Consider the following 26130-nt stretch of genomic DNA (forward strand, 5'->3'; position numbering starts at 1 on the left):
GGGAGAAAATATCTAAGAATTTTTAAAAGTCGTTATATAGAACATGGAGTGGTTATTTGATATCCCTACAGAAATGAGGACCACTGTGTTCAAGAAAGGTAGGGCTGTATGAAGAGGGAATCAACTGCCTCAGAAAGGAGAGGTGTTAAAACAGAGAATGGCTTATTAAACCTGAAAATGTTTGAGGTTCTCTCAACCCATGAACAACAAGTAAACAATGATTTTACGATCCTTTCCATTGCTCTGAAAATGAGATCCAGTCTCTCAAGTTCCTACTACCTCCAAATACCCCTTTGCCGTTTCCTTTCGTAGTTAATAGCAGCAGCGGTGCATGCAAGCACAGAGCAGAGGTTCTGCTCCAGTCTGTGTGCTAACCAGTTTTGGGACTTAGGTAGGTCTTTAACCCTCCTCACCCTTTATTTCCTTACTTAGGAGCCGTAAGAATAATGTATGTAAAGGTGTTTTCAAAAGTATAAAGCATGTCACAGTCAATATTTGACTAGCCAGTGTCTTATACCAGCAGTTTTCACCCTGGCTGAATCACCTGGGAGCTTTAGAGGAAAAAAAGCTATTCCAGCAGACCAGTTAAATCAGAATCTCTGGGGGATGAGGCACAAATGTCATAATTTTTAAAAAGCTCTCTAGGTGACTCCTTTGTACAGCTAGGGTTGAGAACTACGGTCTTATACAAACCAGGGTTGCACACTGCCTCTTCTTTCTACCCCTCTGCAGAACAGTCTGCTCCACCTTTACCCACATAGCCAACTCTGGACAGCTAGCCCACAGTGCTGTCAAAGTGAATTATGTGGTCCAGTATCTTGTAAAATTCTCTTTTTCCTAAGGATGATACATATATCCCTCAACTCTATCTTGTTAGAAGATGAATTAATCTCACCTTACTCACTTTCTCAGATACATAGATCTTTTTTTGAACCCCATTTACCCTACTACTCTCTCAACTCTTGACCGGTTATCTCAGAAAAGCAACCTTCTCCATCACTTATTTTTAAAATCTAACATTAGCAGAATAATAGGAGTACTTAGCAGAAGTATCAACTACTATTTACTGAGTATTACTTCAGGAAATATACTTAGCAACCATGCTAAGTATATTAACATTATATTTAATTTTGAGAACTCCTCTATGGATTAGGTTTTTTATATATTACAGATGAAAATATTGAAGCATAGGGAGGTATGGTATTACTTGCCTAATACCATACAGCTAATATAATTGGTAGCTAGAATTTTCTTATACTTTACAATATAACTCCAAAATTCATGCTCTTAAATTACTATATCACATTACCTCTCTGATTACTTTGATATTTACTTTAGTTTAAAAGTGTTACTCTTTGTCTTTTAAAAATAAGTAAAATATAAAAGAGATATATCTAAATTGATATTTGAATATAAAAATATGGATCTCTTTTATATGTCAAAGCAACCAAATTTTCCCTTGGAATAACCTATCTTAAAAATAAATTCTGAACTCTGATTATGTAATAAATAGGTAAAAAACGTTAACTGTGACATTACTATGAACTTATTTAATATTTAACAAGAGAAAAAACAATACAAAACTGAAACTTTGGATGAAAGGAATGCTGGTAATATATCCCTCCAACAGAAATGTAAATCCCTATATACAAATCCCACATACATAACATCCTTTTTTGCATCCCAGGATGTGTGTTCCCTGTACTTGAACTGCCATTCATATCACCCTCCTTCCATTTCAAACTTTATCTGTCAAGGTCCAGGGCAGATGTCACTTCCTCTAGGAGGTGGCTGATACCTGCAGGTCAAATTAATTGCTTCCTCCTCTAGATTCTCAAGAGACTCTCCATGGTTCTCAGAGCACTTAGAATGGTGCTGTAACTGTTTCTGTCCATCTGTTCTACCAAACTACAAGCCCTTGGAGAACAAGAGCTTTGTTTATTTATTTTTCTATCTCCAGAACCAGAAGAATACCCAGCACAGAGCGAACATTTAAAAGTGAGTGAGGGATAATATCTGAATGAATAAAAGAGGGAGTAGAGAACAAGAAGAGAGGCAAGGTCAGGACTTGGGGCAACACAAAAGTTACTTACAAATCTTTTTGTTGTCCATCATTCACATATGGTTACACCAGGCCCCTGAGGAGGGCTTTAGAGCCCTATACATTCAACATAGCTTATAACCATCTATAATTCACTTCTGACTACCTTTTCAGGTTGACTCACCTTCTACTAGTAAAAAGCCAAATACGATTAGGTATATAAACTCATACATATTTGCTGCCCATATTATACAAAAATCTGCCTTCCAAAGTTATTTCCAGGCGTGTGTATTGTTGAAATGTAGATGTCTACCATAATTTGAAACACTAAGATGGATCAATTTTACAAATATTTCTTAGCCCTAAGTGACTGGATTTTTAAAAAAATCTATAAACATCCTCTACTAAAGACAAATTTTAAGATTAAAGTTAAAAATAAAGAAAGAGATGTAATGAAGAACTGAGGATCTAAAATGGCTAAATCTACATGCTTTCTAAATAAATACCACACATATAGTAAAAAATTCACTTGGTTTATCAGTTTATTATAAAATAAGTAAACCTGTCATGATTCCTGGGACTAGAAAGGTAAGTAGTGTGGCTATGGAGTGATTTACTACTATGTGACTTTGGAAAAATGATGATAATGATAAAAAATGATGACAACAACAAAGATGACAAAGATGAAAGCAATGCACCTTTACTGAGTCCTGACTATCTCAGGGACTTTATATGCAATAACTCACTGATTCTTACCACTACTTTATGATTAGGTACTATTATTATCCCCATTTTACAGGTGAGGAAACAAAACCCATGGTGGTAGAGCAACTTGTTCAAGGTCACACAACTAATAAGTGGCAGAGTTGAGATTAGAACAGAACCCAGGTAGCCTGAATTCTCTGTGCTACACTGTCTCCTACTGTATATGGATAAGATGTTCGCATCCTCATACCTCAGTTGCTATCTCTATAAACTAGGAAGATTTTATCTAACTTCACAGGGTTGCTATAAAGATTACGTGTAATTAGTAATATAGTTACACTAAAATAACACTAAATATCATTTTTCAGCTATTAGATTGGCAAAATTATAATAGATAACATTTAAAAAGCTTAGCATGTGTCAGGTACTTTTCTGAGAGCTTTACATACATTATTTCCATTCTGTTCCCAAGTCTCACAAGAATTCTATGAAGTAACTATTATTACTATCACTTTTCTTCAGAGGAGGAAACAGAGACATAGAGAAATTAATAATTTGCCCAAGGTTACAAAGTTGATAAATGTTAAAGGCAGGATTAGACCCATGCAGGCTTAATTAAGAATCTTAAACTATATGCTTTGACAATAATTAAAAAGAAAAAAGACCCACAAATACACTGTCAGTTGATTTTAACAAAGATGTCAAGATAATTCCGTGTAGAAAGAATGGTCTTTTCAACAAATACTGCTGAAAGAACTGGACATACATATGGAAAAAAAAAGAACTCAATCTTGTACCATACACAAAAATTAACTCTAAATGTATCATAGAACTAAATATAAGAGCTAAACTGAGAAATGTCTTGAAGAAAAGCAAAGATGATCTTTAACTTTGGATTAGCCAATGACTGTTTAGGACATAATCAGTACAAACCATTCAAATTTCTTGATAAATTGGACTTCATTGAAATCTAAAACTTTTGCTCTCTTAAAGACACTGTTAAGAAAATGAAAAGACAAGCTACTGAATGAGAGAAAATATCTGCAAAACATATTTAATAAAGGACATACGTCCAACAGATATAAATAACTATTCAATTCAATAAGAAGACAGTCCGCCCCGCCCCCAAATGGGCAAGATTTGAAAAGACACATCGAAGATATATGGATGGTAAATAACTATGTGACAAGATGTTCAATATCATTGATCATCAGGGAATGCATGCTGAAACCACAATAAGATCACTATATGCCTATCAGAATTCTGAAATTTTTAAAAAGCTGCAGGCAAAGATGATGAGCAACTGAAATTCTCATGCATTGCTCATAGGAAAGCAAAATGAGAAAATCTGGAAAACACTCTGGTAACTTCTTATGAAGTTAAACATACATTTACCATACAACCCAGCAATAAACTCTTGGATCTTTACCCAAGAGAAATGAAGATCTATTTCCAGATAAAATGAGTCTTCTGATGGTTACAGCAGTTTAGACATTATGTCTGGAAAGTTCCAAACCTTGAAATAACCCTAATGTCTTCTGCAGATGAATGGATAAACAAATTGTGGCACATATTTATATACTGGAATACTACTCAGCGATAAAAGAGAAGGATACGTGCAGCAACATGGATGAATCACAAAAGTATTTTGTTAAGTGAAAGAAGCCCCAAAGACACAAAAGGCTACCTATTGTGTACATCATTTGTATGACATTCTGGAAAAGGCAAAACTATAGGTATGGAAGTCTGAGCAGTAGTTGCCAGTTGCTAAGGGTGGGGTAAAAGGGCACAAGGAAACTTCTTAGGTGATGGAAATGTTCTATATTCTGATTTACATGACTGTATACATTTGTCAAAAGTCATCGAACTGCATACTTAAAAAGGGTGAATTATACCTAAATAAACACAACTTAAAAATAAAAATATAAAGCATCTAACACATGCCTGCCACACAGAGGGTGCTCAAATTAGTTTTCTTCCTCAATCCAATCCAGAGGAACAATATAATTAAGAAAAGAGCATTAAAATCCTTCGCAGGCTCTTTCCTTCTGATAAAGGTACTCTTGCCAGAGAATACTGAAAGTCAGGTTTTTTAGTCAGAAACCAAGGCTATTTTAAGCCTGGACAGTCTGGTTAGGAAGGCTTGAGCTGCTCTAGCACACATCACTGTGTATCCCCAGGCGGTGAGAGATTGCTATTCTAAGACTACAAAGAATTCTGCTGCATCAGAAGGACCTGCTCAACTCTTATCACATTTTAACTCTTTCTTAGATCTTGTATCTCCTCACTTTTCCTTGGTTACCTGTCCTCATAGTGGCTAGCTCAACCTATCTGATAATGTTTACTGCTTAGTTCCTCATATCTCCAACCAGCGACCTAGACACCTTCATATACATTCATCAACAAACACAGGGCACCAATGTGTGCAAGAATGAATACAATGAACCTCTTAAAGAATCACACAGATTTTCTAATATTTAAAGGGCTCCACTAGCCAAGAGACTCACACATAACAATTATGATTAAATATTATGATTAATGTCACTTACAGAACTAAAATGTTCTAAAGCATCATGACAAGGAATAATTTTTAAGTAGTCTTCAAATATTTTTCAAACCTGGACACTTAAAAAAATCACCATATTAAAACACAAGGCATTAATTCACTAGGAATTTAAAGGAAAAATTACATTGAAATAAGAAAACTGTGAAATATATGTAATTCAAAGCCAATTTTAAAATAGTTGATCTAATTCTGGCTTTCTTATTCAGAATATATACTAACAGAACCTTTCAAAGAGGTAAGTTTATTATTTTGAACTTCAAGTAAAACATCTCCCAATCATAGTCTATATTTACTTGTAAGCCTAATACAAAGGCAGGAGAACATAAGTTTTGGGGGTTGATGTTTGATATTTCCTTAAAAAGCTAACAACTTTTTACATTGTCTGATCACTTTAGAAATGTATTAAAATTCTATCCACTTCCTCCAACTCATCACTAAATTGAAAATGTGGTCGTTTCATAGAGGTTTCTGTTGCTCATTCTCATCTCCTCGCCTATTGGATCTGTCAAACATGTTCTTATGGTCTATGCAGAAGGAAAAATACACATTTACAGAACATCCACTTTATGCTAGACCCCTTCAGTAAGTAGCGCCATCCCTGTTTTACACATATAGACATATACACATACGTACATGTATACATATGTCTAGTATACTCGCACACGCACATATGCACATAAAGAAATGAGTTCCACAAGGGTAAGCCACACAGCTGGGTAGCAGCACAGCAGTATTCTAATACATAGTTATGAATGTAAATGATTCAGATATGTTATATCCCAGTCGTATACTATAAAAATTAAATGATATCAGATATAGTCTTCATTAATATATTTTCCTGTTCAAAATAATAGTCAAATAATATGTGAGTCAAATACTATGTGTTGAACCAGTACTAACTTAAATCTCTAAAACACAATTGGAATAATGTTCTGGACAGAACTAAAACCTCAATGTGGGAACTTGAATATAAATGTTTGAGTTGTTATAAACACAGCACTACATCTGATTCTACAGGTCTAATGTTTAACAAAAATTTATTAATTACACAGTTGAAAAGTGTAATCAGCTCTAAAATTCTAAAAAGGTAATAAAGCTCTAAAAATGAAATGGCTTTTTCCCCTCCTAACACCAGTAGCTGTTCCTGTTCCCTCCCTCCTCCTTCCCCTTTCCACATTCTGGATATAGCCGCTGCTGTGGGCTTCAGAACATCTCGCTCATTTAATCAGTCTTCAGAACTTCCACAATTGTGAGGCTGACACAAGCTACATTACACAATATCAACTCCTAGCAACATGTATCTGAAGTAGCGTGTTGCCTATCACCTGATGGCTCATATACCATACTCTATATATTTGTAATTTTATAAAATTTTTAAAAAGCAGAAAGCAAACCTGCAATAATTAAAAAAGGCTTTGGCAAGGATGATTCTACTGGTGCATAAGACACCAGAAGTGGAGTCACAAGTGGTAAAAATATGATGCACTGATCTTTTTTGGTTCTGTTAAGAAGATGGGAAATGAAGCATCAAAGAGACTAAGAAAAAAATATCTGTCCAAAGAACTTTTTGAAAGATGTAAAGTTCTGTATCTGCATTGTCCAATACAATAGCCGCTAGCCACGTGTGGCTTTGAGCACTTGAAATGTGCTGTGTGACTGAAGAACTGAATTTTTAATTTAATTTTTATTGATTTAAGTTGAAATTGAAATAGCCACATGTAGTTAGTGGCTACAATACTAGACACTGCAGCTCTGTAGGAACCAAAGAAGTCTAAAAAGTGTATAGTTAGTCTTGGGATGATGAAATAGACATGGCAAAATTTGAGGAACATGTCAGAAGCATTTGGACAAACAGCTTGGTTTCCAGCACTTAGAGATAAATTCCAATAGTACTGGATATTTAAAAAGTTAACATAATCTATAACTGAGGATTTACCAGAGGAGTAAGCACTGCTTTTGAAGGTTCTGTGCTATACATGGATGTTTCTTTCAATGAAGTCTTAAACTCTGAATTGAGCTTAAATTAGATATATACAAGATTATCTCAATCTTTAGTTATTTTATAAACTAAGTAGTAGGTTACCACAGTCTACATTTGCTATCTATCAATTCTTCAGTAGTTCTAAAAAAATTTCTACCTCCACCTCTATTCCTATATACTACTCCTAAATTAACTTCAGCATTTTGGACAATTATTCAAGTAATTGTTTTTTGGTTATTGAACATTTCATTTGTCTGAATTTTAGTCTTTTATATATAATGCAATGAGCTACAAAGTGACACATAAATGTTTAGGAAATGGAAGAAACAAACTGAAGACTGGGCACGTACTCTAAGTTCTCAATGAACAAGTCCATAGGTTCTTGGAAATTGACTTTAAGTGAAACTGTGTAACGAAACCTGTGTTATCATAGGCTAATTAATATAAACAAGAGTTAAATTCCTCTGCCATATTTCTGGTCACAAAAGCATCACCAAACTTCTAAATAAAGATGCAAAACGCTTCTAATATTAAATATTGAAATAAATAAATGTGAGCATACATACATTTAAGAAATATGAATAAAAACAAGTAAGAGAATTCTTTTCCAACCCCTTATTCCAGTTCAGGCTCGCAGGTGGCTGGAGCCCATTTGGCAGCCCAGGGCACAAGGTGGGATCCACTCTGAACAAGACACCCTTCCATCACAGCGGCCACTCATATACACAGTGGGACAATTCAGACACACCAATTCACCTTACGCATACATCTCTGGGATATGGGAAGAAACCGGAATGCCTAGAGGAAACCCATGCAGACATGGGGAGAACATGAAAACTCCACACAGTGGCCCAAGACAGGAATCAATTTTTTTTCTCATCAAGGCTGTAATGCTGAATGAAAAGACATTATTTGAGGATCTACTGTACACCTTTCTTTTGTTCATTTTGTTTATAAACCTGCTTAACACGTTGGTTGAAGTTTATAACTAAACTATGCACTTAATGCAAACTCCTTTGTATGGGGCACAAAAATACTCAAATTTGGGTAGAGCACATTACTACTGTAATTACTATCCTGATTCTAGACTTATGTTTATCACTTATTGTGGAAAAAATTATTTAATTAACAAAAATGTCCACAGCATCAAACAATCTTTATAATCCCACACCATTTCTACAATAGGAGCAATGATCCCATTATTCCATAAATAAGAGTTCTGAAAAGGTGAAAAATGAAAAAAAAAAAAAAAAACTTATCTCAAGTCCATCTTTAAATGACAGAATCCTATCACATGTTAGATTTTTTTTTTATGCAAGTCATTGCTGCAACTTTTCTAAATCTTACAAAGTTAATCCTGAGTCTTAAAACTTTAGACAACATATATTTTCAACATTTATTTTCAATGTAGTGATTGGCCTTATGACTGAGAACATATTTAAAACAAGATATAATTAATCAACTGCTAGATGGTAACATTAAAACAGAATTGCTTTGTGAAAGTGGTAGAAACATTGGCGATGCTTCCCTCTTTTTTCCCCTAATGTTCTTTAATATTACTGTTTTCAATTTAAATGTTAAAGAATCATTGACTGGACACTCTATTTACTTACCTTTATAATTAGTTAATGAAATTTGCCTCGAAATTAAGAACTCAGCATCTAGTTTTTTTAGTGACTTAAAAATATAATGCATTTTCTCAATTAATTCTAAATGACATGCAGCAACTAAGTATTAAGGGTGGTTAACTTGTACTTGAGAAATGAATTAAAACTACAATCAGAAAAAAAGTTTTAAAAACTTTATTACTGAAATTACTTTAAACACTTTTAAAATGCTTCCTATTAAACAATTGTGTGTTGACATACATAATCCTTTATAAAAGGAAAACAAACATTTTTTATGTATATTACTAAATGAATCTTTATTGGCTTAATCATAATCATCTCATGCTGTCAAAAACACCTTTAATATTCTTCACCTTATAGCACCCTGCTTTTTGTCCTCCAGTTTTATACATTAAACACAATACAACTTTAGGTTATTCTTAACTGCTCAAATGCAAGCACACATTCCAGATGAGACTGCAGAATATACTTATACTGAGTTGCAAGATTTACTGCATAATATCCTAACAGAAGCAAAATATTTGGGAAGCAAACTACCCAAACATTTTCAACACAAATATTCTAAGTTTTGCATTTATAAGCTTGAGGAAAAATACCTAAAAGAATATTTTATAACCTCTACCAAAAAAATTCCACAACCTCTTTATCTTGCTATAAGCACAAAGCTGCTTACCATTCATAGCTGTGGGAAACTGAGCCATCATGGTCCTGAATTTTCCTTGCTAGCTCTCAGCCATCTGCAACATAAAAACATTGTGCCATTAATAATACAACAAGGGCAGATCACAGCTTAGTGCACCGGCTAAGCAGTGGGAATGTCTGTCCCCTTCAGCTCACACTTCCAACAGAAAACAATGCAGAGCTTCTGCTGCTGCTGAACAGGCAGAATTTACATCTGGGGAAGGGTAGGAGATTTTGTTGGGTAATGGTTCTGCCTTTAAAACGGAACTATGCAAAAGAGAAACAGTAACATATTTAATAGCAAATAACTGAAAAAAGAAACACGTGACTGAACCAATTTGGGAGAAATTAGTTTGCGAAAGAGGAAAGTTGTTATAACTAGGCAAAAATTTATTTCAGAGATATTAACTGTATTAATCAAATGTACAATAACAATAAAATCCAAAATATTTTTCTTTAAAAAAAATTCCCAAACAAGAAATATATCCAAAATAAATGTAGCACAGCTATTTAATCAAGTACTACAGGTTTATAAAAATGGTCTAACAGTAATTATTAAAACGTATATTTGTTTTAACATAATTAATTGTGCTGGGCAAGTGCTCTATACTTGAATAGAAGGAAATTTGGAAGTTTAACAGCTCTGAGTTTAAATCCCAACTCCGCTATTTTCCTAGCTGTAACCATGGAAGATATTTAACCTTTTTGAATCTCATATTCCTCATCTGTAAAAATACCTTGTAGGAGCATTTTTTAAAAAGTATTAAATATAATCCAGTATACTGCCTGATACACAGTGGGTTTCTGATCAATGGCTTTCTGGGTGTCCAGGTGGGAAGAGTACAATATAATTCTGAACCCTAAATTCATTACTTTACTATGAATAAATTCAGAATTCAAAGTTTGTTCCTTGAATCCCGAGGGTAGTACCAGTTAGGGAAAGTGAAGGCCCAGCAAATTTATAGTAATGTGCCTAGTAATTAAAACCATGAATTATAACATTGCATGAAAACACCAATATATTAAAAGTTCACTCAGTAGTTCATCTATTTACCCAAATCATTTAAATATTAATATTTTTAGAAGCCCAAGGGAAAATGTCTGCACAAGCCATTTGAACAAAGAAGGCATAAAGAGTTGCACATCATGGTGGATGGTATCACCAGAGGAGCTGGCTGATTAGCTGTCTAGTGTTTACAAAGTACCATATCTTAGCAAATCCAGTGTGTCTAAGGAGAAATATGACTGTATCAGTATAACCACCAAAAGTGAGTCACACAGACAAAAAACAGATACATAACCCCAATTTATTAATTTACAGTGAGAAATTTAACAGCCAAGAGAAGAAACAGCAGCTTTTCTTTCTACAAAAGCAAACTATCATCTATTAAATTTTGTGCAGTGAGCAATGGGAACTTAATTATGAATAGGATGTTTAGTGGTGGTACATATATACAATGGAATATTACTCAGCCATAAGAAGAGATGAAATACTGCCATTTGTGACAACATGGATGGACCTTGAGATAATCACGCTAAGCGAAATAAGCCAGACAGAGAAAGTTGAAAACCACGTGAGTATCGCTTATATGTGGGACGTAAATTTAAAAGCAACAAATGAACAGGACAAATAAACAGAGACTCATGGACATGGACAACAGACTGGTAGTTACCAGAGGGTGGGGGGGGAGGAAGAAGCGGGGAGATAGATGGGGTGAAAGGGGTCAAAATGTGGTGACAGAAAGAAATCTAACTATGGGTGGTAAACAATATTGCATTGTTGTCTATATATATATGCCTGTTGAATTGTACACCTGAAACTTACTGGATTTCGTTAACCAATGTCACAATAATAATGAATGAATGAATGAATGAATGAATGCTTAGTGGTATCCAGCTTCGACAGTCTGATCCATTTATCTACACAACAGAAATAAGCAAGAACTGGGAATAGGGATGGGCAAACCTCCAATAATGCTTTGAATGCCAGTGCCAATTTTACCCTTCTGACTCCCAGCTTTTTGTATGTTACCACTATATTTCACCCTCCTCTCAAAGTGTACATTCTTTCTTTAGATGTTGGTAAGCTTTACTGCACAGGAACTTTAAATCTGTTACCACATTTAGACTTCACCTGTCAGTCACTATACTCTTCTTAGGTAGAAGGAAATTTCCCCAATGCACAAGTAGGTTTCTTCATTCCATTCTCAAAAGGTAATATAAACCATGGTAGGGTGGTCAAGAACTCCTTGAGAAGTATTGTGTTGAGTTTTAAAGGGTAAGAATTAGTTATAACTGTAATGTTAAGAACCTTGGATTTGAACCTGTAGCTGACAAGGAGTTTTAAAAGGTTTTAAGACGAGGGACAAAGTCAGATTTCACTTAAGACAATTGTGAAGAAAAGGGCAAGCCTGAAGCAGGAAGATCAGTAAGGGAGGAGATAGCAATAATATCCGGCACCTGATCTAGAACAGTGGCAGCAGAAAGAGAAGATGGGATGAACTAGAGAAATACTGAACGGTTTACAACAGGTAGAACTCAGAGACTGTTTAGATATGAAAGATTATGGAGTAAAAAGAATTAAAGAGATGACTCCCAGAATTATAGTTTGTAAGACTGGGTGAATTATGGTGTTGCTAGTTAAAATAAAACAAAAAACAAATAAAAAAAAAAAAAACCCACACAAAAAACAGTGAACATGAAGTCTCATAAATCAAGTTATGACTACAACTTCCTCAAATACAGAAATTCTACAAACAAGCATAATATTTTTACTTCCCCATTTTAAATTAATGTTAAACCAACATTATGCCTGCAGCTATATGTCTGCAAAGAAACTATTTACTTAAAGATATGCAGTAGGAAGGGGCCCCATTTTATTAGGTCTCTGTAACAGAGAATTTTTTAATGTGGGAGAAAATCCTACAAAACAATACATTTTATAACTGCATAAAAGTATGTAACTTACCAAAGATAGCTTGGAGAAAATGACAAATAAGATATAGGATCCCAGCCACAAAGCCTTAGTTAGATCTAAGTCTAAAACTAACAGATCATCTATCTAGGACCTTTGGCTAGTCACCACGTATTCTGTAAATACAACAGGAAGCTACATAATAGATGCTTAATAATCACAGATATAATCCTGAGATAAAACCAAAGAATGAATCAAATAATATAATGGGCAGGGAGGGCAAATCTCTTCAGAGAAGCTGAAGGTATTGGTAGGTATTACAGAACCTTCTTCACCTAATACATGGGATTTAGCCACCCATGCATGCAGGTACCATGTCATAACATGGATACATGAATGTATGTATACATGTAACATTTGATTAACAGTAGTACTATCTGAATAAGGTACCATAATTTGTTGGAACCAATAAGCTTTTAAAGCATACCATCTCATGTCTGTTATGTTTACATCAACTGTTTCTGCCCTGTTGTAGAATAATTACCTCACCTTCAAAACAATTCTACTTATCTACTTGCAGAGTACTTGCAGAGAAATAATTGAAAATCTGAAAAATACAACATACATATTTTACTTTTTAAAAAAAATCAACTGTTTTACTTTAATTATAACAGTTACTATTTATTAAATGCTTAGTTACTATGTGTCATGCTCAATACTGAGAATTTAGTATGTTCTAGGTTTTAAACACAAGGAGCTTCACAGAGGAGCCTGTAGACTAGTCTACCAGGTACCGGATACCGCTAGATACCTCTGACAATGCTAATTATCCTTACAATATCCCTGCAAGGCAGATGATATTGTACTCATTTCACAGATGAAGAAACCGAAAAGTTAAACTAGTTGCCTAAATTCAGAAAGTCATGAGCCAGGACATAATCCTAAATCTGTCTAATTTTAAAGCCCATGAACTACCCATGGGCTTTAGCTGTCTCTTCTTTTCTTAAATGGGGATAATAATTAATGATAAATGGGTCACAGGTTCCTGCAAGCAGCAGGTCAAGTTAATGTTGCTACTGTTTATAGGGGCAAAGAAAAACAGGCCAGAGATGCCCTACAATACATAAGCCTACATCAATCATACACATAAATCAGGGAGTGTTGGTTATTTCTTACCTCTTGGTATAACCCTTTGAGAGGACGAAAGGGTAAGCAACATCTTTCCAGTTAAATGCCTGATGCCTGTTTCAGCATCCAACAAATACCTCTCTACTCCTTGGAGAGGGTAACATGTAATGATGGGCAATCCTGTCAGTTTGCAGTTGTATAATTTAATCACTGTGTTAATTACTTTTGGTTTTAGAATATTTTTGTGGAGATTTTCCTGTTTATTATAAATTAATGGAGAACTACATTTTCTTTTTAGAAACCAAGAAAATATGCATGGTACAAAGCAAGCATAAGGCAAAGAAGACTGCTTTGATTTAATATAATCCAAATGCAATTTGGAGAATGTGGGAAAAATTCATACTAAATAGAAATGCTTGAACAAGAGTAGGAAACTCTTCTTCTACAAAGGGTCAGCAAGACTCAAGAAAAAAAAAAATGTAGCCGTTGTAATAAAAAGTAACTCAAGGCTGGATTTTTTGTTTGGTTAGCACAGAATTACAGAAAGAAAGAATTACAGTAATTAGTCCAAAACCCTAAATTTTCAATTTGTAAAAACTAAGATATTTGTACAAGCTCAAGCAACTAGTCAGTAGCAAAACTGGTCCTAGAAGCTACATCTCTTATAACTAATGCTCTATTTTTAAAAGTTTCCTAACTTCCCTGAGGATACAACCTAGAATATTTACTAATTCTATAGATTCTGAGGCCTATCACTAGGAGACTGTGACTCAGAAGGTCTTTATGTGAATTAGGGCATAAAGCTTCTAAAATGGTCTTTCTGCTTTGAGACCTATAAAAAATAATACAAACAGAGCCACTGTAAAATGGAGCCAGAGCTACCATCCCAGAGGAACTGCCTTGTATGTCTTATGCCTCAAACCTATGGAGTATTAAAACAGAACAAAATAACCTTTGGATTAGGCCTAAAGCAACATTATGCCCCAAACAACTGCTTGCAGATCTAATCAATAACATAATTACTGTGTTTGGTGTCAGATGGGTACTAGGCTTATCAGGGTGATCATTTTGTAAGTTATATAAATGTCTAATCACTATGTTGTACACCTGAAACTAATATAATATTGCATGTTAACTGCAATTGAAATTTTTTTTAATTTTTAAAAAGATAATAAGGAAGTAGATATTATGACTACTGGACGAATGAAGATCGGACTGAAAATTAAAAACGGTGTTTGGAATTAGCATCACTACAGTTAGCTTATCTGCACCAAAACAAATGCCTTTCTTCTAGAGATAGAATTGTTCTCCTTTCCTTTCTTATAAATACCTTTTTCTTTTGTTTCCTAATCAGGACATTATTTGTGATTCTGTCTAAATCAATGCTTCCCAAATAGCTATTCTTTGATTTCAAATAAATGCTTGTCTCTTATTTGAGCCTTTTAGTTTTTAGTTAACAGACCCTTCCACGGAACTACTAGTTTTTTCCAAAACATCCATTAACACCCTTCTCCTGCTTAAATTATTCAACTGATTACAAGTTAAAGCCCAAACTTTAGTATGAAATATGGCACCCTTCAGAATCTCACCCCAATCTACTTTCCAACATTCTGTCTGGACAGTTCCCCTTGATTCAGATGTCTGAAGTGCACCTACCTTTTCTTGAAACAACGATGCTTTTTTCATTCCTCTATTCCTTTGTAAAGAGCTGTTCCCTCTGTCACAGTTACCACTTTCTAGTATTCTTCAACTCCCAACTCAAATGTCACCTCTTCTTTGAAAGGCTTCTGTCCACTCAGATAGTCATCTACCTTGTGGGTATATCCATAACACTTATTCATCCCACAATAACTTCATTTATCATACTGTATTTCAATTTTGCATGTTTCACATGTTTGCCTATATTACCTGTTTAGGCAGAGATAATTTTTATTTAATTCTGTATGCCTAGTGCCTAAACCAGGTCTCCCAGAGAAAATGCTCAATAAATGCTGAACAAATGAATTGGGTAAGTGAATAACATAACTGGGATATGAAGAAGGAAGAAGGAAGAAGGGAAGAGGAGGAGGAGGAGGAAGAGGAGGAGGAGAAAGAAACAAAGCAAGGGAAGTATGGAGAGAGGCAATGTTGAATTGAATATTTAGAAAAGAAACTGGTAAGAAAGCAGAGTTCACTTCAAACTTCTTCCTTGAAACCCTGCAGGCATCAGAGCCATGGATTTTAGACCAAACTGTCCTTTGCAAAACGGCCCTTTTGTAACTTTTTTTTCTTTGAAGTATACTTTTAGAGATAAAAGTTTATTTCCCATTGAATTCTGAAGGCTTTATAGCAGGATGGAAAGGAAGACTTAGGTTTTTTCAATTATAATTCAAATCACACTGGTTAAATGTTGGTTAGTTTAAATAAATTTGACTGAAGATTCGATACTCAAAAACAAGACAATCAAGTTCCTGAAGGAATATTTTAAATAACTTTATCCAGTTCCTCCTCTACTCCATGTCCTATATACACAGAGCCAACTCTCCAAACTTGCTGATTAGTTGAGAAAAATGTTCCTTCTTCATCTGATTCCCAAGCAGAGCAAGGTCAGTTCTATGAGAGAATGACTGCCATAAAGTTACCTACTTCTTTACAGTTTCTAAAGTAAGACAAAATTTACAAAGTACATATATTCTCCATACCTGTTCCCCATCTATTCTTTCATTTATCCAGTTATTTATTTATCAAACATAAGTTTGAATAGTCGCTGTAATAAAAGGATCTGAAGAATGCTATAAAAACCCAGAAGATAGAATACAAATGGGAGGCAAATCAAAGTATGGTACATATCACAAAGGAGGTAATATTTGTGTAAGAAATATCTAATATGAGGTCAGTGGCAAAGTAAGTGGATTCTAGGTGTCCTCGGAGTGAAGGACATTGTATAGGTATATAGATAGGCATGTTACAAAGAAAAAGTATCTGAACCTAACAAAAGGTTAAAAGAAGGAAACTACAATAGCCAGTTTAACACCAGAGACTTTCCTATTCAAAGAAAGTGTGATTTGAGAGTGATGTGATTTAAAGGCACTCAATCATAAGTGCTAAAAGTGACTTCAGAAACCCAGTAGTTCCAAATTGTGCTTGTTGGAGTTCTAGACATTTCAAGGAGATACACAGAGGTGCGTTAGGTAGGAGAATGGAGGATTAGGAGAGAATAGTAACTTCAATAAAAGTAGCTGTTTTTGTGTTTTACATATTGAGGCTGCTCTATATTTTTTTCCTATAATATTTTATGATGATTTTTTTTTAAAAGTTAAAATATTATACTGAATGCCATCTCCTTCATTTTAGAAACAAAGAGACACCAACACAATAAAGTAACTTGCCAAGATCACACAATTTAAGGAACAAAGTATGTCATGCTATTGATTTTGACCTTCACTGTGCAAGTTATGAAAAGCCAGTATTTAGAACACAATATATGTTCCAGCTAGAGATCCAGATGTGGTAGTCACCAAGGACTGGAAAGAGCTGTCATCATGTCAATGAATGGCATTATCCAGGGAGAGCATATATGAGAAAGAGAAGAACCTGGTCTTTTAAAGGCAGAGGAAGAGCATTCTGACAAACAGTATAGGAGCGGAACTGGATTTGAGTGTCTTGAGACAGGGACACCAGTTATGAAGTAAGTGGCATAATCCAGGTAGTGAGAATTTGCACTTGGGCAATAGAGAATAGGCATTTCAGAGGTAGAATGGACAGGATCTTCTGATCAGCTAACTGTGGAAGATGAAAGAAGAGCATCACAGATGAGTCTCTGTCTTGGGTAACTGGAGAGCAGTAATATTAACCAAGACAAGAGCTCTAAGAAAGTAAAGATTTGGATATTAGATGTGGGGAGTGAGCAACAACATGTTCAATTTTGAGCATACCCTATCTGATGTACCTACAAAGACATCCAGGTGGAGACATCAAAGACATAGGAAGAATTCCGTTGAAGCTAGAGACCCAGATTTGGTAGTCATCAGGGACTGGGAATAGTTGTAATCATGTCAGTAAATAACATTATCCATGGAAAGCATGTGTAGAAAGTAAGAGAACAATCAGAACAGAATTTGAGAAAAAGGTGATAAATCAGGATATAAAATTAAGGAAAAAATTTCAAGGGGATAATGGTCATAACTGCCAAATGTCACTGAAGTCAAGACTAAGCCATTAGTTTTGGCAGTCTGTTGTGAGTACAGCTCCAGTACAGTGAACTGGCTGTAAAAGCCTAACTGAAGTAGATTAGGCAGTAAATGGGAGATGAAGTGTAGGTGACTCAAGAAATATGATGTTAAGGGAAAGGGAAAAAAGGGTGAGAGGAGAGACAAGAAGTCTCAGGAAAAAGGCTTTGAGCTTTTTAGATGGGAGAACAAAACCACTTTTAGAGGAAGAGGGAGAGATTTAATTTCCAAAAGGAAGAAGAAAAGGAAGTTACATAAGGAAAGTTAGGGGCCAGAGAAAGTCAAGAAGACAGCTCTAGAGTACAAAGGTAGAAGAACCTGGGACAGACATTTCTGGCTCTGGGAATAAAAGACAGGAAAAGAAGGAAGGATGAACAAAGATACACATAAGTTTGGAAGCAGAAGAAAAAAGAGAAAATAAGCTTTTCTCTGCAAACCTTCTTTCTCTATTTTCCTTGGTCTCCAAAGGGCAGGGCTAAAAATAGACTCTTTGATCTCCTGGGCCCCCAGGTACCTAAGCACAAACTTCTCCTCAAGCCAAAAAAGAGAAGGTCACATGCAAATCAGTTCCCATGAATCAATCAGATCTATGCATTTCAGGCTTGTATTCAAATTAGCTTATGCCTTATACATCAAAACACTTATTAAATGAATATGGGGAAAAAAACAGTGAAGGCAGAGGTAATAGTACATGCAGAAGCAGAGTGAAGAGTGTGGTTTGGGAAAAGGTGGCAACTTATTTGCATGAAATAGTGATGAGCTAACAATGCAAGGAACTACAACAGCTGTAAAAATAAGTATTATATTAATACCTAGCTAATAAAATTATAAATTAGCATGATAATCATTCTGGAAAGTAATGTGGAAACATACTTATTTATAACCTGCCTTATTCCAAAAAGAATTAAAGCTCCCACAAAAATATAAAAACATTAAACTAAAAAGTAGATGGGTAATAGAAAATAAGTGTTCACTATACTTTCGACCTTTGCATGTTTGACATTTTTCGTAAATTGAAAAGAAAACAACAGCTTGTCGTTTATGCATCTGACTTGACCACTGGCTGTCTTCCTTCACTGTTGTCCTCTACCAACCAGAGTAATTCCTTGATGTCTTTAACACCTGGCTCACCTATTCCCTTCTCCAACATTATTTCCTTAATGATTCTTGGTGATGTTCTATTCCATACAGATGATCTTGCCCATATCCTGGCCTCTAAGTCTTTGAACTGTGTTCCAAAACTCTTATCCTCCATTTTATCTTAGCCACCTACTCCCTGGTCACACCCTAGGCCTTATAATTTCCAAAAACTGTACTCTCTAATCCAGCAGTCCCCAATCCTTTTGGCACCAGGGACTGGTGCTCCTATGAGAATCTAATGCCAAATGAGCTGACGTGGAGCTGAAGAGGTGATGCTAATGCTGGGGAGCAGCTGCAAATACAGATGAAGCTTCGTTCACTTGTCCGCCACTCACCTCCTGCTGTACGGCCCTGTTCCTAATAGGCCACTGACTGGTACCGGTCCAGCAGCCAGGGTATTGAGGACCCCTGCTCTAACCCATTTCAACTCTCCCACTCTTCCTTCAACAGTATCTATCTCAATAGCCCCCTCTACTTCCCTGACTCCAACAATTCTTCAACTCTACAAGGACTTACAAACTATTGGTATTATCGAATTTTCACTGTCCCTCATTCTTCCTTTTATCCTCACATCCTCTTTCTAAGTACTATATATTTCTCCTTACCCAAATTAAATACCAGAGTCCACTATTTTAAATAATTCTTACATACATCCTCAACTTCACTCTCCTCTTATCCTGTATACTACACATCTGACAAAATCCCAATCCTAAATCCAATTGTCTACTTATGTCATGACCATATAAATGAAGTCGCTAACTGGTCTTGCTTTTAAATTCCTGACCACTAACTCAAGTGGACCCTAAGTGCCGCCTGAGAAGGCCGCATTTCCCTCACATATTTGCTCTCCCCATCTCCTTGATGACTATTTCACACTCTTCTCTTTCAGTCTCCCAGACTTGGAACATATGTTGTAAATGCTTTTTATCTAGCTTGTTGCCTTTCAATTTTAAGGCATCTTTTATTATACCAACTTCATTTTTATACCAAAATTTGCCGATCTTTCCTTTATGACTATTGAGTAACCTATCATGATAAGAAAGGCCTGTCTCATACCAGGCCTCATATTAGAAAATTGTCCTGTATTTTTTTCTAGTACCTATACGATTTACATATTTTTTAATTTATACATTTGATCTATCTAGATTTTTATTTTGGAGTGGCAAGATAGATATGTCTAAATTGTTTTCTCCATTCTTCTACCACTAACAATGTTTGTCTAAGACCATTTACAAAATAATTCAGCCTTTTCCAACATCTAAAATGTACCTATTTTCTTATACATTGTTTATATATAAGCCTGGATTTATTTTGTTCTGTGGATCTTCCTGTGTACTTTTGTCTTTGAGTTCTAAGTACCATAGTGTTGGATTATGCAAATCCCTATCTACTCACGATCACGTTTTTTGCAGATTTTTCCTGAGTAGTCTCATATGCTTATTTTTTCATTAAATTTAAGAATCATTTTTTTTAATTTCAGAAAAATAATTGTTAAATTTTATTTGGAATATTATATTAATGGATCAGTTTAAATAAAATTAACATTGTACAACATTGTCTTTTCTTATTCAAGAACATTTATTCAATTATTCTTTTTGATCTTTTAACAGAATCCTGCTCTTGCCTCATTTACCTCTAGCTACTTCATCGTTATAGTAAAAACGACAATAATTTTATAAATTTGGTATACAAGAAACCTATTCATTTGGGTGCATTTATATTGCAATGACTATGTCTGGTTAATTTGCCTGCCCAGTCCATGGTTGTTTGTCTCACAACAAAAACATCACATTCCAACAGGGGAGCAACCTACAATACAATTAACCAGTGCCACTCGAAATTGTCAAAGTCATTAAAAACAAGAAAAGTCTGAGTAACTGTCACACCAAGAAAGGCCTAAAGAGTCATGAAAATAAATGTAATGTGGTATCCTACACTGGATCCTGGAACAGATAAACGACATTAGGTAATTAAGGAAAACTGAATAAAGCATGGACTTTTGTTAATAATATCAATATTGGTTCAATAATTGTAACAAATGTACCATATTAATGTAAAATGTTGATAATAGGGGAAACTTGGTGGAAGACAGGTATATGGGAAACTACTATCTGCTCAAATTTTCTGTGAATTTAAAAGTTCAAAAAATTAAGTATATCAACTTTTCTGAAAAGGCAAATCCCACAGAAGTAGGTTTAAGGCAGAATAAAGGTAAAACATGTTTCTCTAAATTTGGCAACATTCATCCAAACAAAATACTCACTTAATCCATTTATAGGAATTTGTCTTAAGAATATAATCAAAGGAAAACAGAATGCAAAGATGCATATCATGATGTCATCAATATCAGAAAAAAATACAAATAATTTATCCAATAGAGAAAAGAACAAGATTAGTATTCAGTAGATTGGTGTATAGTATTAGATTAGTGTACAGTATTCATTCAGAATACTATACACTTATTACAATTGATAATTTCAAGGCTATATTAGGCAGGTAATGTTTATAAGTAAACTTTTTAAAAAATACAAGATTCTAGAATATGGATGCAAATATTCAAAATTATATATGTACATGTCATGGATTAGAAGAAAACCTCTTGAGAGGAAGAACTTATCTTTGAGAATCCAGCACCAGAGTTAGGCAGAGTAAATGTTCAATATATATTCAATGAGTAACAATATTCATCAGTTTTATTTATAATAGCAAAAAACCTTGAAATCTAAACATCTGAAATCATCAAATGGCTAATAAATCATAGTCTATCTACCAGATAAATAACACAGCCATTAAAACTCATGAAAATTGTGAAGATGGGAAAAAATCTTCCATGCAATAGACAAAACCTATATAATATTACAACTATGTAAAAATGCTATATATATACATATATATATATACATATACACACAAATGTACATATGTGTGTGTGTATCCTGATTAAAAAGCATCCATAATGTTAAAAGTAATTGACTTAGAAAGATTGTGAGTGAATTTTTTTGATCTCTTCTCTATTTTCCAAGTTTTGTTGTTGCTGCTGTTTGGGCTTTTTATTTTTTAATCTCATATGACCCACATATATCAAAATGTCAAACAATTAAAACACAAATATTAAGACCTTAGTAATTCAATAAAGAAAAGTCTACAGTAAATTTACAACTTGTTTTTCAAAAACCAGGAATGCTATCTCCAGGGTGTTTTCTCTGACACCAATTCTCCAACACCAATTGGGTGTCCCAACAACTCAATTAAATTCTGACACTAACTGCTGGAAGTTATCACAGTCCCATGTGAAGCCTCAGGCCCACAAGACTGCCCCCACTTCAGACACTAGTCACAAGTCCTGGGCCATCTTCTGATCAACTGGCTATAAATTGAGGGTTCTGATAACCCCCTTCTCAGGTTTGATAATTTGCTACAAAAGCTCAATGAATTCAGGAAAGCTAACTTACTTATGTTTACTGGTTTAAATAAAAGATACAACTCAGGAACAGTCAAATGGAGAGATGTACAAGGCAAGGTATGGGAAGCAGGGCATGAAGCTTCCATGACCTCTTCAGGCATGCTACCCTCCCAGCATCTCAATGTAGTCACTGTTCTGGAAAGTTCTCTGAATCCCACTGTTCTAGAGTTTTTATAGAGCTCAATCTCCAGCCTCTACCTCTCCTTCCTGGAAGTCGGTCAGCAGGGCTGGAAGTTCCAGCTCTCTAATCTCTTGGTTTTCCAGATTGTCCAGGCTCATCCAGAGGCTATTTAGGAGTGCCACCCAAAGTCACCCAATTAGCATAAATTCAGGTGTGATGGAAAGGGACTCATAACAAGACACTCCTATCAGGAAATTAAAAAGGTTTTAGGGGCTCTGTGCCAGGAAAAAAGATCAAATATATTTTTGTGCCATGTTACACGATCTTTTAATCCAACAGCCAATATTGGTCAGAGCCTTGCCCTTGTCAATTTTTTAGTTTATAATGAACAATATTAAATAACAAGTCTGTTTTACCAAAAACATTGAATTGAAATGATCGGTCTTGTCTCAAATCCAGCCATGCTGCATTCAATGCTAAACCCCATAGAGGAAAAGTACACTCCTCTACAAACACCCTACCACAGGGGCCTAGAGACTGGCATCCAGTCTGATGCCAGACCCCAGCAGGGCCCGCAGAGCTTTTATCTGTGACTGGTGGTTTTCAATCTCAGCCAAAAGACACACAGAACAAGAGAGGAAAGAAAATCAAACTAGTAGCCAATGGATAAGAAAGCATTCATCTATTCCTATTCTATCAGGCCAACTTAAAGTTTGCCTGTTTTTTCAATATCAATAAAATATAAAATAATAAATGTGGAATAAGAATTTTAAAATCAAACTCCAAGTTCTGACAGGGAGAAAAATTACCAGGAAACAAAAAGAGGTATTCTAATATGGAATTAGTCACACTAAAACCAATAATGTATCCAGATAATATCTATCACTAAACATCAGAAACACCTAACCAAAGCAGTCTTTCCAATTATGTAATCCATTCATTCTCAAATTATTCTAACCATGGCCCAATTATGTAATCCATTCATTTTCAAATTATTCTAATGATGGGAAAAGAGAGAGAACCTACCCCCACCTGCTCCCATTTTCCAGTCGAAAAATAACTGTATGATGAAGAACTACAGCAATGCAACAATTACACGACAGCAAAATGGTCAATAAAATAAATAACAGTAATTCTAAAATTGCACTACTTCAAGAATAGTAGCAATTGGAACCATATCAAACTCAAGACAATACCAATGATGCACAGAAAATAGTATCCATCTGAGTATGAGCATGCATAGCAGGAATTTTTCAATGCTGCCAAAGCATTGTATACCTAACCAATTTCTTACAAGAAAACCAGAGCTCTAAGACAGCTCTAGAAATCGGCTAATTTTAGTTATAAACACTAAACTTCAGTAATCCTTAATAACTCAGATTATCAGTAAGTAGTCCATACTAATACATAAAAATCAAAGACTATGGGAATGGAATAGCAACAGTAGCCCTTAAGAATTGAGGAAATGACTTGCATTTTGGTTTTATTCATCAGGAACAGCCTCCTGACCTTGCATGTATCTTGAACCATACCGGGGAAGCAGAAATCCAATCCGATAATTTTTAACCATTTTCCACTGTGACTCTATGTAATAGCTCACCAACAATCTAAAATCTAATCTCCTAAATTGGACCCCCATATACATTGCTGATGGAAATGTAAAATGGTTCAGCTGCTTTGGAAAATAATTTGGCAGTTCCTCAAAATGTTAAACATAGGCCACCATATCTCAGCAATTCCAGCCCAGTGGAAGTGAAAACATAAACCTATGTCTACACAAAAACTTATACGCAAGTGCTCAGAGCAGTATTATTTATAACGGCCAAAAAGTGTATACAATCCAAATGTCCATCAATTGATAAATGGTTTAACAAAATGTGGTACATCCATAAAACTGAGTTTTTTGACTATAAAAAGGAATAGAATTACTAATGCATGCTACAATATCATGCATGCTACGATATGAATGTACCTTAAAAACAATATGGTAAGTGAAAGAAGCCAGTCTCTCAGTTTCTCTCAGTCTCTCTCAGTCTCTCTCAGTCTCTCTCAGTCTCTCTCTCTCTCTCTCTCTCTCTCTCTCTCTCACACACACACACACACACACACACACACAACACACAGACTGTATGTTCCCATATGAAATGCCTAGAATAGGCAAATTCAGAGACAGAAAGTGGCTACCTGGAATTAAGGGTGTTGTGGGTAGGGAATAGAGAGTGGCTGCTAATGGGTATAGAGCATTCATTTTGGGACGATGAAAATGTTGTAAAATTAGACAGTGGTGATGGCTGCACAATTCTGTGACTATACTAAAACCACAAAATTGTAAACGTTAAAAGGGTGGATTTTATGGTATATGAATTATATCTCAATAAGGCTGTTATTAAAAAATCTAACTTTCTTCACATGGCACACAGGATGCTTTAGGGTCTATCCTCTGCTCACTTTTCCAACATTGGAATACGTTCTTTCTACCTCCACCCCAACTTATTCCAATGCTCCCTCTCTGTGAAGCTGTGGAATTACCTACCTTCTCAGTGATACTTCCACCTACAAAAGCTTCCTTTGCTATATTCCCATTTCATCTCGTATTTATCTCCATTAAACTACATACCACCTAGTATTGTAACTTTTGTGTTCGTGCCTGCGCACCTTTACTAGACTGTGAGCCTATGTGAATGTCTCTTCATCTCCACAGACCTAGTGCCTGAGAGTCCGCCAGACGCTAAAATATCATTTAACACAAACTCTTTGACGCTAAGGGATTAGCACTCCTTCAATTGCACTGGGGATAAGCAGGTTGACAGACTGGAACGTGAACTTTGAAAACAGACCAATCTGAGTTCAAATCCTACTGCAATTACTCCTTAACCTTGGGGACTTCCGTAGGACATAGCTTCAATTTTCTAATCTATAAATGCAGACATTTGTACCTAAATGTCAGGTTGTTTTAAGGCTCAGATAGCATGTCTGTAAAGCATCTGGCACATAGAAAGCACTCATAAATGATGGCTATTACTACTATTACTTCAACATTATTTTCAACTACAATAGTTAACTTGACTTCACTGAATTGTTACAACAAACTAACTCCATTTGTACCAAATACTAATAAAAAGGAAATGTATTTCTTATTTTAATCAATATTTGAGAAAAAAGTTACTATTTTTTTCTATCCTCAGCTTAGGGCCCCAAATCCACACAGCACGCTGAGACATAAAAACTTCAAAGAAGATAACTCTTCTATACTAACTTAATCTTAGTTCTAGTTCTGCAACTTTGCATCTCCAGTTTAAGATGTTTAAATATAGATTATAAGTTTAGACTTTTATAAATGTTAAGTTTAGCCTACAAAGAATCAACTAATAAATCAAGCAGGCATAAAAGAATAGAAATGGTAAACTAATACTGAAGTAGTTAGTACTCCAATTATATTGAAGATTTAAATTAAACCAATTTAGGAAAAATTAGTCAACAACTCTGAACAAGACAATTCACCCACACAAAAGGGAAAAAAAACATCTAGGACTAGCTTGTGACTCAGCCTTCAC

At 35.0% G+C, this 26130-nt stretch overlaps 1 protein-coding gene across 1 annotated transcript in view; it reads right to left on the minus strand.

Moving 5' to 3' along the window:
• ITSN2 (intersectin 2) overlaps nt 1-26130 on the minus strand; it is a 113555-nt gene that overhangs the window by 78411 nt on the left and 9014 nt on the right. Inside the window, 1 exon segment of the mRNA XM_025045670.1 lies at nt 9595-9658. Coding sequence (XP_024901438.1) covers nt 9595-9625 — 31 coding nt within the window. The 5' untranslated portion in view covers nt 9626-9658.

Source organism: Pteropus alecto, unplaced genomic scaffold, assembly GCF_000325575.1.
Source record: "Pteropus alecto unplaced genomic scaffold, ASM32557v1 scaffold61, whole genome shotgun sequence".
Classification (NCBI taxonomy): domain Eukaryota; kingdom Metazoa; phylum Chordata; class Mammalia; order Chiroptera; family Pteropodidae; genus Pteropus; species Pteropus alecto.